At 41.7% G+C, this 16,463-nt stretch overlaps 1 protein-coding gene across 1 annotated transcript in view; it reads right to left on the bottom strand.

The window, feature by feature from the left end:
• The window catches only part of LOC126365816 (ubiquitin-conjugating enzyme E2-22 kDa), a 98,269-nt gene extending 89,766 nt beyond the window's left edge, over positions 1–8,503 (bottom strand). The window contains exon 1 of the mRNA XM_050008408.1: positions 8,246–8,503. Within this exon, the coding sequence (XP_049864365.1) occupies positions 8,246–8,308 (63 nt within the window). The 5' untranslated portion in view covers positions 8,309–8,503. The remainder of the gene's footprint in view (positions 1–8,245) is intronic.
• Between the last annotated feature and the right edge of the window lie 7,960 nt (positions 8,504–16,463).

Genomic DNA, 16,463 nt, shown 5'->3' with positions numbered 1-16,463 from the left:
AAGGCTCCTGCTTGGCACTAGATCTGCGTCCCTCCCATGGCGCAGCCAACGAGGGGAACGACTGAGGATCATATTGTGCAGCATCGAATTCAATTTTGCCTCGCTTAGAGACGCTGGTGGCAGTGCGACCACCAGCTTGGTGAGATTTATTGCGCTTCATTGCGCCACATCCGCCCAGATGCCACCTACTCCGAACGAGGGCTCTCCCCAAGGGCGCCACCCAGCCAAAGCAACGGGTACCTGGCCGATATCCCATTGCCCGGAGTCCCCGTGCCCCAGACAAGATGGGCACATACTCCTTGGCATGCATGGGGAGGAAACAGCTCTGGCATCTGTAGTGCGATCCCTGCGTGGTCAGGGGGCTACCACCAAGAGGGTACATGACGACCCCACCACAACGGACTGGCTACCGTGCTGGATTTTAGGTGTTGAAAGGGTCCACAGTTGCCGTGGGCGCTAAGAAGGGGATTGCGCACAAGACGAGGAGGCAACCCAGAAGACATGGGGTGTAAATCCCTCCACACGACAATAGATAGCATGCAAGATGGAGGTGCACGATGGGCCAATAGAAAAACACCACGTAAGGCGTCCTTCCCCAAATGGCACGCACTAACAACGGAAATTTTGAAAATGGCAGGTCAAACCCAAGTGGGGACCATCACATAAGGCCGAAACTTTGAAGACTCCTTTTAGTCGCCTCTTACGACAGGCAAGAATACCGCGGGCCTATTCGTACCCCCGAACCCGCAGGGGGGGTTGTGTGGGGGAAATTCAGCGGTGACAGCAGCGATAAAGGCTTCCAGTCTGCATCGTTAAAAGCCCATTTGGGTAGGCGTCCGTGGGCATGGTGCTGGGGGAGTGACAGGAAGATTGGGAAGTGGTCACTATTACACAGGTCATCATGTGCTCTCCAATGGATAGATGGGAGAAGGCCAGGGCTGCAAACCAAGAGATCAATGGCCAAATACGTGTCATGTGCCACACTGAAATGTGTGGTGACACTTGTATTTAAGAGGCAAACATCGAGTTGGGACAGTAAATTTTCGACCTCCCTACCACGACCAGTAAGCATGGCACCACCCCACAAGGGGTTATGCGCATTAAAATCTCCCAAAAGTAAGAAATGTTTAGGGAGTTGATCAATCAGTGCAGTTAAGACATTCGTGGGTACTGCACCATCCGGAGGAAGATATACATTGCAGACAGTTACTTCCTGCATCGTCCTTATCCTGACAGCCACAGCTTTAAGAGGGGTTTGAAGGTGCACTGTTTCACTACAGACTGAGTTTAGGACATAACGCAAACTCCACATGACACTCTATTACAGTTCGTGTAATATCCATTATAACCGCAGAGGGCAGGGGTCCGCATTGCTGGGAACCAGGTTTCCTGGAAGGCAATGCAGGAAGCAGGTGTAAAGCTTAACAGTTGCCATATCTCAGCCAGGATGTGGAAAAAACCGCCACTATTCCACTGGATGATTATGTGATCATGAGACTGGAAAGGCATATAACACTCAATGAAGCTGTCTAAGCCTCAGGGTTACCTGCTGGCACAATATGGGTACCTGTGCGATCGACATCCATTGTGTCTGAGGGCCCAGCAAGATCTAGGTCCTCAGCTGACGGCAGAATCTCCACCTCATCCTCAGACACAGAACTTCGAGGTAGTGATGGTGTGTCACCGAAATGCCTTGGTTCTTGGGGGTCTTTTTTGTTTTAGGTTTCTGTCGCTGCTTCTCACATTGGTACGACTGGGAGGGCTTCACTGATTCAGTCTCAGTACCTGATGACTGACTGCGAAGTCCTACGACCAGCTACCTGTGGTTGCTGAAGCCACTGACAGGTGTCAGCTTTGCCCCTGGTAGGGATCTGGGAAGGGAGTAACCCACGGGATCCATTCTTGGCAAGAGGAACCGAAAACAACTTACGCTTTTCCGGCTGGAAACTGGGGACCGACATCTCCGATGGTTGGGGGGGGGGGGGGGGGGGGAGGGGGGGTGTTGCTCCTGAAGTAGAATGTGCAGGAGCAACAGGGAGGGAAGTGCCCCCCCCCCACCACCATCAAGGGGGCATGTGGAGTCTGATGGCTCTGAGAGTGTACGTAGCGCAACGGAAGATGGTAGAAACATTGTAGAAGCGGCAGAGGATGACGTGTGTAGCCTTCTCTCTGGAGAACCCTGCTGTCTGGCAGGCAAGGCGAATAGTGCTCTCTGCAGTTGACACAGATGGCAGGTGAGGTACAATGGAGTATTGGGATGAAAAGGACATCCACAGTCCCAACAAGTGATGCTGGAAGTAGAGTGGGAAGACATATGGCCGAACTCCCAGCACTTAAAGCACCGCATAGGGGGAGGGATATATGGCTTCACATCACAACGGTAGACCATCACCTTGACCCTCAAAGGCCAAGATAAAGGCACTGGAGCCAACCTGATTATCCCTCGGAATCCAGTGGACGCACTGGATGAAACGGACACCTTGCCGCTCTAAATTGGTGCACAGCTCATCGTTAGACTGCAAAAGAAGGTCCCTTTGAAGTATGATACCCTGGACCATATTTAAGCTCTTATGGGGTATGATGGAAACAGAAACATCCCCAGCTTGTCACAGGCAAGTAATGCCCATGACTGGGCAGAGAATGCTGTTTTGATCAAGACCGACCCTGACCGTAGTGTGTACAAGCCCCCCATCTCCCCAAACTTGTCCCCTAAATGCTCCACAAAAATAATAAGATGTTTCATTGACAAGAAAGATTTCCCATCAACTCTCCTTCATACAAGGTACCGGAATGAATAAGCTTTGCTGCCATCCTTAGCTTGGTGTTCCTCCAATGGTGTGGCCAGTGTGTGGAGAGGGGGGAGGGGGGGGGGGACGATTTGGGTTCGTATTTCTTAGCATTGAAGTTACACCTTGACCACTTGGAGACTGCTGATGTTTGTTGACGACCAGCAAGAGATGACGTACTACATTTCACGGCATGTCATCCGCCCTGATGCCACCCACTCTGACCTGGGGCCTTCCTCACAGATGCCACCCAGCTGCAGGATAGGTCACCTGACAGGATGGCCACTGCCAGGAGTCCCAAAGCCCCAGGGTGAGGGGCATCTACTCCTTGGCATACATGGGTAGTTAATGGTGCAGGCAATAGAAGAGCCATCTGTGTGGTCAGGGGGCTACAACCAACAGGGTACTGGCTACCGTGCTGGATACCAGACGCAAACAAGCTAAGAATTCCATTATCGTCAACAGCACAGAAAGCGATACTGCAAAGAGGATAGAGGAAAATGCACCCAAGAGGGTGACCTCACTCAAAAGTTGGAGAATGATCAGAAGTGCAGATCCATGTCGACGAAGGAAGTGACAGGTCGCAGCACACAATGGACAAGATGCACCATGTAAGGTGCCCTTCCCCAATTTGCTTGCTTTCGGGAAAATTTTGAAAAATGGAGGTCAAACCCTACAGGGGACCATCAAATAAAGGCCAAAATGTTTGAGACTCCTTTTAGTAGCCTCTTACGACAGGCAGGAATACCTCAGGCCTATTCTAACCACCAGACCCGCACGGGGGAGTTTACTGATGGCTATCACAGAAAGCGTAGGCTCAATACTGTGCTCCGAAGATCACCATCTCTTGGACCTACGGGGAACTGAGGGATGCACTGACCATCACATATGAACAGGAGAGGAAACGAAAAGTTGTGGTAAAAAAAATTTGGTATAACATTCCAGAAATCCCAACCGTGGAGAAAGGTTAAGATGTGGTCGATGCCAGGCAGAATCACACTCCTTATGCAAATTGAAACAGACAGCAATAAGACGATGATGTTGAAGGCTTGCAGTATGTCATTCCCAACTACATTAGGTGGTCAGTTATGGTCCAGTCCTCCAGGAAGTCACACTAATGGGTGGACAATGGGATGTGTGATTAAAGGGTACAGCACAACTGATGTTCCAATTTATTGAACAATTTGTGTAAAATTTTTGTAAGATTTCTTGGTCTGTCACTGTCAATAGTAACCAAGTGTTTGCCTGGCCTTGGTACTGGGATTCCTCTCTAACCAGATACGATTGGCAACTATAATTAGGTAGCATTTATGATCTATTTTGAAGTGCAACATCATTTGACTGTGAATTGAGTCACGGTGTTAAGCCTTGTTGAGGATTCTACACAATCCTCATTCATTCCACGGCTCAAGGCAGTTTACAGTAAAAGAAACTCATCATTCACCCACTATTTACACACTTGTGAAGTTGTGTAATTAAAAAGTAGAAGCTGATGTAACTGCCAAGTGGTATGCAAAGCTTTCGGCAAGGACAGATGAGTCGGTAGATAACCTCATTAAGTAAGAGGCCGGGGGCAATCATTTGCCGTTAGCGGACAAATAGATCATACAGCTTGGCTAATACCTGGGAGAAAGACAATAATTGATGATGAGGCAGCGTAGAAGACTTCAGCAAAGTCATCTGTGATGACATTGCCGATTATACCTGAACTAAAGTTATCTCACAAATGCCCAGCATGGTGGCTGGCTGATTTAGTTAGTTACATGTTCCATAGATAGTCTGAATGATTCTTTTATTGAACTGCTGTGGAATGAGTCAGTTTACAGAATATGTACCATGAGTAGTATTAATATTACTAAACACATCATTTTTTTTAATCCTACTCGTGTGACTCCATTTCTCAAATCGAAATTCATCCATGGAATAGAATGAGCTGTCCAGGAGAAATGATTTTAATTTAGATTTAAAACCTACCCGTCAGACATTTTATGTTATTGGACAATGATCAAACAAATTTAATTGCTGCAATTGAATTCCTTTGTGAGTCATGGGCAACTTTAATAATGGGTAATAAAAGTATTTTTTTCCTGTAGTGAAAAAGTATGGACACCGTTGTTGTTCTCAAATTGTGATGGATTATTTATGGCGAGTCTCATTACCAAATATATGTATTGTGACAGCCAAGTAAAATACCCAAACTCCTTGACGAGTTACCTATATGACAACTGTGAGGGAATACTGTATATTACTGCCCGTTTTTGTGCAATTAATACTTCCTAATAGGTCAGTTAACACAGAAAATAGTTGCGTAAGATGTTACTGAGCAGAAATATGCAAAATATGTCAGGAAGTTTATTTGTTTGCTTCCAAGACCAGCAATTACATGAAGAGCATACACAGCCGAACTTAACTGTTTGGGAAGCTCAGCAATATCATTCTTCCTGTACAAGTTTTCATCGATGTGTAAGTGTGCACCAAAAAATTTGGAGCATTCTACCCTATTTGCTGACTCCAATTCATGTGCTACATCAATTGTTGGTATGAATAGGTGTTTTACAGAACTGATTATACTGTGTTTTTTCAAAATTAAGAATGCCCATTTTTAGAGTACTACTTACATCTGAAAAAGATCGTTAACAATCTCTTTTGTGACTTGCTCTCTTCTGGCATTTATTATAACATTAGTACTGTCTGGGGAAGTGGGGGGAGGGAGGCTTGATTAATAGTGGCATGGAAGTGACAAGTACATCAAAAGTGATGACTTTCACAGAGATTTTTGTGCATGAGAAGTGCCATGATCTGCACTAAAACAAAGTGGCAAGTGGTTTCATCACTGAGATTAGCGGTAGAAATTAGAGAGTACCTGCTCCATTGGGAGAGCGCTTCCACGCTGCCTGATGCTCCCTCACACTGAAATCCCCAAGTGGGCGAAAGACTGGAGGGAGTTGCTGCCCTCAAGCTGATCACCTCAGGACATTATTTTTCTATCAAAAGGTGCATTAACATTACGGAAGGTGAAAGTCGTGGTTATCTGAACCACCACAGCGATTACTACTACAAATGCAAAAAAAGCACCTTCTCACTGTGAACATAAGTGAGAATGAGCATACAGAGTCCTCCTGATGGCCCTCTACATGTGGCACAGTTTATACCTACTGTAGGAACAGTAATTTATGAAGGTAGGATAGGGATTGGTAGAGAGCAGTTTTTCTTATAAGACTATGCTGACTGTCAACAGTAGGAACAGTAAGATATGAAGGTATAGGGCTATGCTGAATGCTGACTGTCAAGTAGGATGGCAATAACTCTGTTGCAGTTCAGAGAGATGTCAATAATACCAATTAAAATTCCACTGAATGATCACTCTGCGAGCGGGTTTGTGGAGGAGGAGGAGGAGGAGGGGAGGGGGGACCAAAAGGTGGGTCATGACCCAGAATAGCATTTTGCACTGATTGAGATGGTAAAATATGTACGAGCATGGTGTGCAAATCAGGTGAGATAGAGGCTCCAGTGCCACACAGGTCATCAGAATTGCCATTGACTTGAACTTTTAAAAATATTCTCAGAGCTGACAAGTGGGGTGCAAATCTGCAACCAATGAAGAATGTGGCACAATGTGGCCATTGACTCTTTGAAATTGACTTCACATTCCACCTGATCTTAAATGTTGTCTTGCTGAGTCTCAGGAAACACTGAAAAAGAAACATGATCGGTTTTGGAGCTCACTTTCAACTTGTTCCTGTTTTTGATTGGCTGCCTAGCATTTGGGTCAGGTGATAATGCTGCATTTTGAATTACAGCATCTTTCTTCACTTTTTCTTCTAGTCAAGTATGAACAGTGATCTTCATGGACACAGTTCTCTGGTTGTATCCACCAGTATTTTTTAGTCTGTTTACCTACAAATGTCTTAGAAGAGCACTAATTTGTTGCCAAGATGAATGATTTTATATGTCTAGGTTAGGTAGGAATGCAACAATTTCGTCGAGACATCAAAAAACCAATGAATGGGAAAATAAAATAAAGATTGTGATAACAGATTCATCTGTAGCGCACACAGGGGTTTACAGTCACTCCACTGCGAAGGAGGCACTCAATATAAAGAAGAGATTATTATGTGGCACACTACATGAAAGTCTGAGGTAAAGACTTGGCAGGTGTTTTACCTGGAGCATGGCACTCTACAGGGCATAAACATGGACAGTGAGATGAGATAATGAGAAACGGCTAGAAGCATTTTATATGTGGGTGCAGTGGAGAATGAAGAGGACAAGCTGGATGGAAAAGTAAGTGCTAGAAATTGTTGGTGAGAGAAGGAGACTGATGCATGTTATAAGAGGAAGGAAGAAGAACTGGATGGGACATTCAATGAGGTGGAAATGCCTACTAACCAACACTTTGGAAGGTCTAGTTCATGAGAGGAGACTGAAAGGAAGGAGGAGATACAAGACGATAGATGAAATAAAGGCAAGTAGAAATTACGCAATCTGAAGAGGATGGCAGAAGACAAGAGTAACTGGAGTTATCATGTGAAAATCTGCCTCTTCTTGGTGAAAAGTCTGCATTTTATAACAGGGACACCTCCAACGAATATTTCTATGCACAATGTTTGCAAGTATCATACATCAGCAAGGATAAATGAAGGGGCTCCGCTCCAGACTTTATTTTCTTTATCAAGGGGGAAGAAACCTCACACTAAAGTGTTACAACACACAGTGTCCAACGAGTGAAAGGATTAGCATTAATTCCCATATGTAAGATCAAGAAACTTGCACAACTACCAAGTACACGACTGTCTTGATTAAAAAATGACAATGACCTTCAAATCTTCACAGCGTTGTAGCTCCAAGAGTCAATGAACGTCTGCCTGCAATAACAGTTCCGGACTTAGTGTGTAAGATGATAAATAAAATAATCATGTGGCTAAATCTTGCCATCCCCTAAGGATCAAGTCTTCCCTAAAGTAATTCACTTTACATAAGCAATATGAAAAACTATATATACTACTACTACTGTATGGACAAAGAGGTTCCAGCGCACCAAAACACATGATTTTAGCCAATGTTAGTTCACTAAAAATATATAAATTTCATCTCTTGCATCTGTTTACACGGCGACTGAACTATCAAGAGCACTTCTAGCGATACGTAAGAAACCGCGTTAACAGTGGATTTCCTCAGTGTCATATGCTGTTCTATATTTCCGCAACTATGCACTGTGACATATTATCACAGTTAGGCATGTTGCTCGTCACCCTTTCACAAATAACTCATGATAGAATAACTCCTTTAAATCCATTGCGTTCCTGCGTGTGAAAGTAGGTCAGCGTACAAAAACAAACTAGGTGGAGGTTTATGACACTATAATATCCACGGACTGTAAACACAAATTGGCAAACTTCAGTTCTGATAAACACATCTGAAACAATATTTGTCATATATTAAACGTAACTAGAATTTACCTCTTCGCTTTTAATGACTTCTTTGAATTCTCGTTTGATTCTCTGTGCAGCAATGTTCGCCATTTCAGAAAATTAAAACATACATTAACCTGGTCGTTAATCACACAGTTTAAGATACACTAAATAATTTAAACACGCAACATCACCCAACGAACAACTTCCACTACACATAATATTTTCTGCAAGCACAGATACACGCTTAGCCAAAGATGTATGCAAAGATGATGTATCGGAACACCAAACAAATGCGTAATCGAAACAATATTCCTCAACGTTTCTAGAAACAACTAAAATTGACGCCTATCTTTGTTGATAGAGACAACGGAATAAACAACGATATTCTGAAAAGCAAATGTGTTGCTATAGAAATGTATCCCTGAAATAGGGCCTTATCAATGCAAATAAGCCAATTGTTAAATAAATTAATGGTAATGTAATTCACACTGGACGTCAAAAGAATGAACGTTAGGCGACGTCATTCTAAACAAAAGGCAATGTTATTTCACTTAGCTCAGAACCAAATGATAAGAGGGTAGTTCTGAGATATCACCCACGATTCAAAATGTTGAAATATTGTATCAGAATTGAGGTACTAGCATCATAGCGGGTGTCCTCAACGAAGTTTCCATGGTAGACTGCTTGGAAATGAAACTTCAGAAAAAGTGCCTTCCAGACATTTTAAAACATTGACGTTTATCTGTTAGAGAAAATATGGACGTACAAACACAGCAACACAACTTTTAGAAGAAAATATATAGAGTCTTTCTATCTTATCCAGTGTATTCACCGTTAAATAAGGTTATTTACGGCCAGTTCACACTGGCCATCGCTTCCCGTCGCGCTACATCATGGCACCGTCTCCTCACAATGTATTCACACAGTCCGTCACATCAAGTCGCGTCAATTCGTTAGTCCAGTACCAAACAATGGAAGAGAGGTTATAAGTTACTATCATCTATACAAAAAGTCGGAATGCAGTATCGGTATTGAGAAATTAGTAACGATGAAGTTTATTAATGGCCAAAGCAAACTTCATAAAGTTAGCCCCAGAGCGGTTTCCTGTGGTAAAGTGGAGAAACTGAAGCAACATTTCAAAACATTGACATTTATTTTCTAGCGAAAACATATACATAAAAAACACAACTAACAATATTTATATGAGAATAAATAGAACCTGTTTACCTTGGTTATTATATTTTTTATTACATAATTGTAACATCATAAAACAGCTACATATGTCACCTTCATTAGAGATTACTTAAAACACTATTTAATAAAAACTCTTTCACAAACATATGTTCTTACTTGTATAAAGTGTGTGAATGAGCTCTGTTCAGCTATTGTAAAACCTAAACAATTTTCACTTTCGGATATCTGAGCTTATGGAAGAACACTCTATGGAAAAAATGATCAATTCGTCATAGGATATTTGCAGTTTGTAACGAAAACAAAGCACAAAAACAAAATAAATATTAAGAAGACAGAAAAGCACTACTACAACATGAATGGGTGTGACGAAAATAGGTTAACTTCCAATGTTAGCAGACGGCAACACCGTGAAACGTTTCTTCTGGAAAACACCTGACAAAATGTGACGGTCGGTTAAAGGCCTTTGTGAATGCTGCCACCTGAAACGTATTGTGAAATGCTTTAGTGTGACGTCTCGGCCAGTGTAGATTGGCCTTTAAAGAAAACTATTCGTCAATGTATGTTCTTATTGATGCACGGTGCAGGCTTTTCGTTATTAAAGATGTAGTAAAACCTAAATATTTTTTCGCTCCCAGGTACTATTAGTATATCTAGCGACTTCTGTGTAAGAACATTCATGGAAAAAGTATCCAAGTCGTCATAGGACAACTCACATTCCATCTCAATCCACTTAGTCAAGTGTGACCACCTCTAGGAAAAATACTGCCCTATATACGACAAATTCAGTTGAGGTAGCATGATATTTGCCTCAACCAAGAACAGCATTCAGTGGCATTAGTGGAGTCCTCGGTAATGCACCTTGGAGACCACATACCAAAATTATTGGTACTCTCCATCCTCTATAAGAACAGTTGGCAACTAGAGGAGGCGCGTCAACTCTGGGCAGCAGAAGGTCAAAAACTGGACAGCTGAAAGTATTTTGAAACTATAGTAAAGAAAATTATTTAAAAAGTACTTTTATGTATAAAACAATACGTTTGAGTGCCACCCTTACCACTTTTAATAGCACTGTACAAGTAACTGCATAACTCATTTGAGTTCTTAATGGTTAGTATGTAAATTAAGTATATAGTTCCTACGTTGTGTATGAAGGAGGGTGCACTCAAGAGAGGAAGCAGAGAGGAACAAGCTGGCCGGCCAGCACAGAGTGTTGTGTTGATCTTCACAAAAGCTCTGTATACCTGAAGGCAATAAAATAATTTTATTTAATGAAATAGGAAATTTACAAATCGATCTTTGGCAACATATGAAGCTTATTTTAATCAGAGCAGGAATATTCAATTCGACACAGTTTTTGTGTCTGTAACTCGAACGAAAGCGTAAAGCCACTTTATGAAACTGTGATGTGAAATGTTAAGTTTACCTTTCAGGCAGGTGTGCACAGCGGCGTCGGCCTGTGTCGTGGAAGCAGTTGCCTTACGGAGCATCAGCACGTGCTTTGTGCTGCACAGTGGTATTTTTATAAAGAAGGAATCCAAATAAATAAGCTAATTTTTATCTTCTCTTCGTCAAGAGTTGTTGCAATACTGCACAGAGCTTTGTTAATTGTTCTTGTAATAAAAAGAAGCTTACAACGTTTCTCTGCATCAAATTGGATCCCACAAATCGTAAAAAGATAGTAAAAACAGGAAGTTTTTGATTGAGTTGATGGAAATTTTTTTTAATGCTGTGTGATAGGCTTGGAGCTGTTCCATTTAGCCTTATATGCAACAAAAATGTCGCTTAAGTTAAATGTGCCAATTTAAAGTAACAGCACCGAATATCTCATCAACGGTTTGTGTAGAGAAACTCGTCAAAAAAATCTCTAGGCATATATACAGTCTTTCAAAAAAATCATGGTCTTACAAAATCGCTCTATGACCAGGCAAGCAAAATCTTCCGAAAAAGTGGTGCGCGTTTGTTGGGCTCTTAATGAACACCAGAAGCCGTTTTAATATTCTGAGATAGTAAAACAAATCTTATGAACATCATTACATCACTTTTTGAAGAGAAAGGTGATGTTGTTGCAGTTCATCGTATTCATTGTCAGCAACAGGTAATACAAGAAGAACTGAAATTTTCTATACTACATCTACATATACATAGGTAATACTCCATAAGCCACCGTACTGTGCATGGTGGAGGTTACCCTGTACCACTACTTGCCATTTCACCTCCTATTCCACTCGCAAATAGAGCGAGGGTAAAACGACTATCTCTTTGCCACCAAATAAGTCCTAATTTCTCATATCTTGTCTTCGTGGTCCTTATGCACGACGTATGTTGCCGCTCCTCTAAATTTTCTCAACAATGTTTCTCAGAAAGAACATCGCCTTCCCTCCAGGGATGCCCATTTGATTTCCTGAAGCACCTCCATAACACTTATATGTTGTTTGCACTTACTGGTAACGAATTAAGCAGCCCACATCTGAACTGCTTCGATGTCTTCCTCCAATGCGACCTGGTATGGATCCCAAACACTCTAGCAGTACTCAAGAATAGGACGCACCAGCGTTCTATATGCGGTCTCCTTCACAGGTGAATCACTCTTTCCTAAAATTCTCCCAATAAACTGACATAGTCCGTTTGCGTTCCCTACCACAGTTTTCACATGCTTATTCCACCTCATATCATTTTGCAGCATTTGCAGCATTTGCGTTCCCGAACACAGTTTTCACTTACTTATTCCACCTCTTATCACTTTGCAGCATTATGAACAGATATTTAAACGACTTGATTGTGTCAAGCAGGACACAAGTAATACGTTATCCGAACATTATAGGTTTGATCTTCCTACTCAGCCGCATTAACTTATATTTTGTAATATTTGGGGCTAGCTGCCATTCATCATACCATTTGGAAATTTTGTCTAACTCATCTTGTATCTTCCTACAGTCACTCAACTTCGACATCTTACCGTACACCATGGTATCATCAGCAAACAACTGTAGATTGGTGCCCATCCTGTCTGCCAAATCATTTATGTATATAGAGAGCAACAGCGGTCCTGTCACACCTCCCTGGGACAGTCCTGACGATACCCTTGTCTTTGGTCAACTCTCGCTGTCAAGAATAAAATATTGGGTTCTATTATTTAAGAAATCTCCGAGCCACTTACATATCTGTGAACTTATTCCATACACTAGTACCTTCGATAACAGCCTGCAATGGGGCATCGCTCCAAATGCTTTTCGGAAATCTAGAAATATGGAATCTGCCTGTTACGCATCATCTATAGTTCTAAATATATGGTGCAAGAAAAGGACAAGCTAAGTTTTGCATGAGCGATGTTTTCTAAAACCATGCTGATTCGTGGATATAAGATTCTCAGTCTCAAAAAAGTTTATTATATTCGAACTGACAATATGTTCAGGGATTCCCCAGCAAACGAGAGTTAGGGATATTGGTCTGTAATTTTGTGGGTCCATTCTTTTATCTTTTTTATGTAATGGAGTCACCTGCGCGACTTTGTACTTGGCGAGAGATTCACGATAAATGCTAGCTAGGTAATGGGCCAATGCTGTAGAGTAATCTTTGTGAAATCGAACTGGGGTTCCATCCTGACCTGGTGATTTATTTCCTTTCAAATCTTTCAGTTATTTCTCTATGCCAAGTATGCTTATTGCTATGTCGTCCATACAGGAGCCTGTCCGATGGTCAAACGACAGTATGTTTTTACTACGATTTTCCTGTGTGAACGATTTCTTGAACGTGGAATTTAAAACTTCGGCTTTCGTTTTGCTATTTTCAATTGCCACAACAGACTCATAAACAAGGAACTGAACGGAATCCTTAGACCCTCATAGGCATTTTACATAAGACCAAAATTTCATCAGGTTCTCTGCCACATCTTTTGTGAAGGCGTGATTGATGGTGGTAGTTGTTGTAAACTTCGCGCAGAGATCTTTTCACAGATGCACGAATCTCTACTAACCTTCATTTGTTGTCATTATTGCGTTCACTTTTGAACTGAGAGTGCAGTAGCCTATGTTTCCTCAGCATCCACCAAATTCCTCTATTAAACCATAGTGGGTCTTTGCCGTCATTTAACCACTTCCTAGGTACATAACTCTCCAAACCAAGATTTACGATCAGCTTAAACTATTCCCATAATTCCTCTACACGCATTTTAATGGAACTAAGTGAGGCCAGTTTACCATTTTACTGTCTAAGTGAGATGTTAATAACTGCTTATCTAGTATATCTAGCAGACACACTCTTGTAACCTTCATGAGTGATTTATTAGGTTTAGTAATCTTAGTTGCTATAATGACATTGTGATCCCTAATCCCCATTTCTATAGGTCTGGCCTATTTGTAGCTACTAGGTCTAAGATATCTCCACTGCATGTGGGCTGCTGGGCTACCTGCTCAAGACAATTTTCAGAAAACATGTTCAAACGTATTTCGCATGACTGTCTGTCTGTACCCCCTGCAAAGAATCCATAGACATCCCAGTCTGTACGAGACAGGTTAAAGTATCCTCCAACTAGTATTGCATAATCTGGGTATTTACGTGGTACTGACCATAGACTCTCTCTGAATGACAGTAGAACTGTCGCAGCAGAAACAGGTAGCCAATAAGAACATCCAGTAATTAACTTAGCTTCACCTACCCCTGACCAGATAACTTCACTGCTATAGTCAACTTCGTCCTTAGTAGAGACAATATTTTTGTCAGCTGCAATGAACACCCCCCACCTATGGCCTCTAACACGTCTTTCTGATATATGTTCCACGACTCGCTAAGTATCTCATAGAGAACTTTCCTGAAGGGGAGTAAATTTGGGAAATTTGCTATGAATACTTCTACAGTTTGTTAATAAAATTTGTATAGTCGAATTGTTCTTATTTTGAACGCCATTTGACTTCCCTTGCTGTTCACCAGAGCACCTCAAATTACCGCCTAGCCTAGAAAACCCTCAAGTACTGTGCTAACAGAGTAGCTGCTTCCTTTGTGTAGTGTACCCCTGGCCTATAAAGACGAGTCCTAGAAATCCCCACAGAATGACGAAGGTGTAGAAATCTCCAGCCGAGACCGTCAGAGAATCGACGAAGCCTCTGGTTGAGTGGTAAAAATTTTCTCAGGCTTCCAGCTGCGTCCAGTGGTTTAAAAACCACAAGCTTTCAGCCGAGTTCTCCTCGGCCACTGTCAATGGCCGAGGAGAACTCGGCCGAAAGCTCGTGGATTTTGAACCACTGGACGTTGCTGGTAGTCCGAGAAAATTTTATCAGTATGTATCGCCTCGAAACTATGCACTCCTTTCGTTGAGACTCTCCACTCGGCTCCAAACCAAAGGATCCCAATCAGCTCCAGGAACGATGCTGCAACATGTGAGCTGTGCTTGTATCCTGCACGAGAGGCCTGTAGTCTTTACCACATCCACTAGCTGCCTGTACGAACTGAGGACGCCTCAAACTTAGTTAACTCGAACTTCTGGAGAAGACGCCTTGCCACACCATAGCACTTGATGAATCTTTGACTTTTTAAGGAAGCAAAAATGTCTACTTCGTCGTGATTTTTCGGTGTTGAAAGTAAAGCATTTAGGGAAGAGTTGCTAGCACTATTGCCGTTTAAAGACAATACTGGAGGAAGAGAATTATCCAAGACTTTCGATGGCCACATGACAATACCAGTGATTAGTTATGATAAAATGATATCTCTTTCAACTGATGGGGACACAGCAATGGTAAGTAAAAAAAGGAACTAGTAAAGAGAAACAAGGACAAGGATTCTGTGCTTCAATCTTATCAGTGCATAATTCAGCAAGCAACCCTTTGAAAAAAAAACTTGGTGTAACTCTGAACGAAATAATCGACAGCTTGATCAAGTTGATTAATTTAATGAGATCCTGGGGCTTCTGCTCTTCCAGACAGACAGTTCAAACAGTGATTCAGCGCAAACTCACTCACCACAGCACAACAACATTCTTTCACTAACTGAAGGTCAGGTGATTAAACGTTTTTAGCAAAAAAAAGAAGTAACCTCTTTCATAGTCAAGAAGAAGGAGGTATTAATATTATATCTGTGACTTTGCTGAAATACATTCTGAAATTTTCAAATGCGCCCAGTACTGAGCAACAAGGAAATGAGAAATCAATATGTGATCTACCTAAAAGTGAGTCTCCCGTCCATGGCAAACATCTTTGAAAAAGACATTGCAAGTCAAGAATTTATTCACTTTCCAACAATTCTTGAATATAAAACAAATTCTGAAATAGATATTGAAGTATTTTCAGATTTTATGTCAGGTCTTGGGAACGCATTTTCCGCAGGATTCTAAGATTTTGCAGAAGTAGAGAAGTTGGCGCGATTCTTAAAATCGCCTTTCGAAGTTTCTTCTTTTAAAGTTTCGTCCTTAAAAGCCTTTCCTCGAAGTGGAGAACTGGACTTGAAGAGAGAAGATTTCGCAGAGGTAGAGAAGTTGTCGCGATCCTTAAAATCGCTTTTTGAAGTTTCTTCTTTTGAAGTTTCGTCCTTAAAAGCCTCTCCTTGACGTAGAGAACAGGATTTGAAGAAAAAAAATTCCTTGCATACATATAAAACTGCAAGCAGCAAAAAATTTTGGAGTAAGATTATCCTACAAAAATATGAAAGTTGCAAAAAATTTGCCATTTATCTGTCTTTGTTTGGTTCCGCATATGGTTGTGAAACTTTATTTTCAAAAATGATTATTTTGAAGAAATAGCGTCGCTCAAGATTAACAGCTGCCCACCATGAAGACACTCTTCCCATGAGATGCTCACCTCATGAGCCCAACTTTAAGAAAGTGGTTCATGACCACAAAGGTAATTTCTCCCATTGGTTTTTGAATACAATTGTGCCTACCTCTTGCATTTCATATTTTTTGTGAATGAAAATTAAAATAAAAATTATTAAGGAATATGAACTGCTTGGTTTTGTACCTCAATAAAAATTTTCAAAAGAAACCAGAGCACCTAAAATTACTTGCTGACCCTGCTCTATAAGGCTGATTCACACTACAAGTCAACAGAATAGAGTGGATCTTCATATTAAGGTATGTCATTGT

Source organism: Schistocerca gregaria, chromosome 4 (assembly GCF_023897955.1).
Source record: "Schistocerca gregaria isolate iqSchGreg1 chromosome 4, iqSchGreg1.2, whole genome shotgun sequence".
In the NCBI taxonomy this organism is placed as follows: Eukaryota; Metazoa; Arthropoda; class Insecta; order Orthoptera; family Acrididae; genus Schistocerca; species Schistocerca gregaria.
This window is presented reverse-complemented; position numbering and strand designations above follow the sequence as displayed.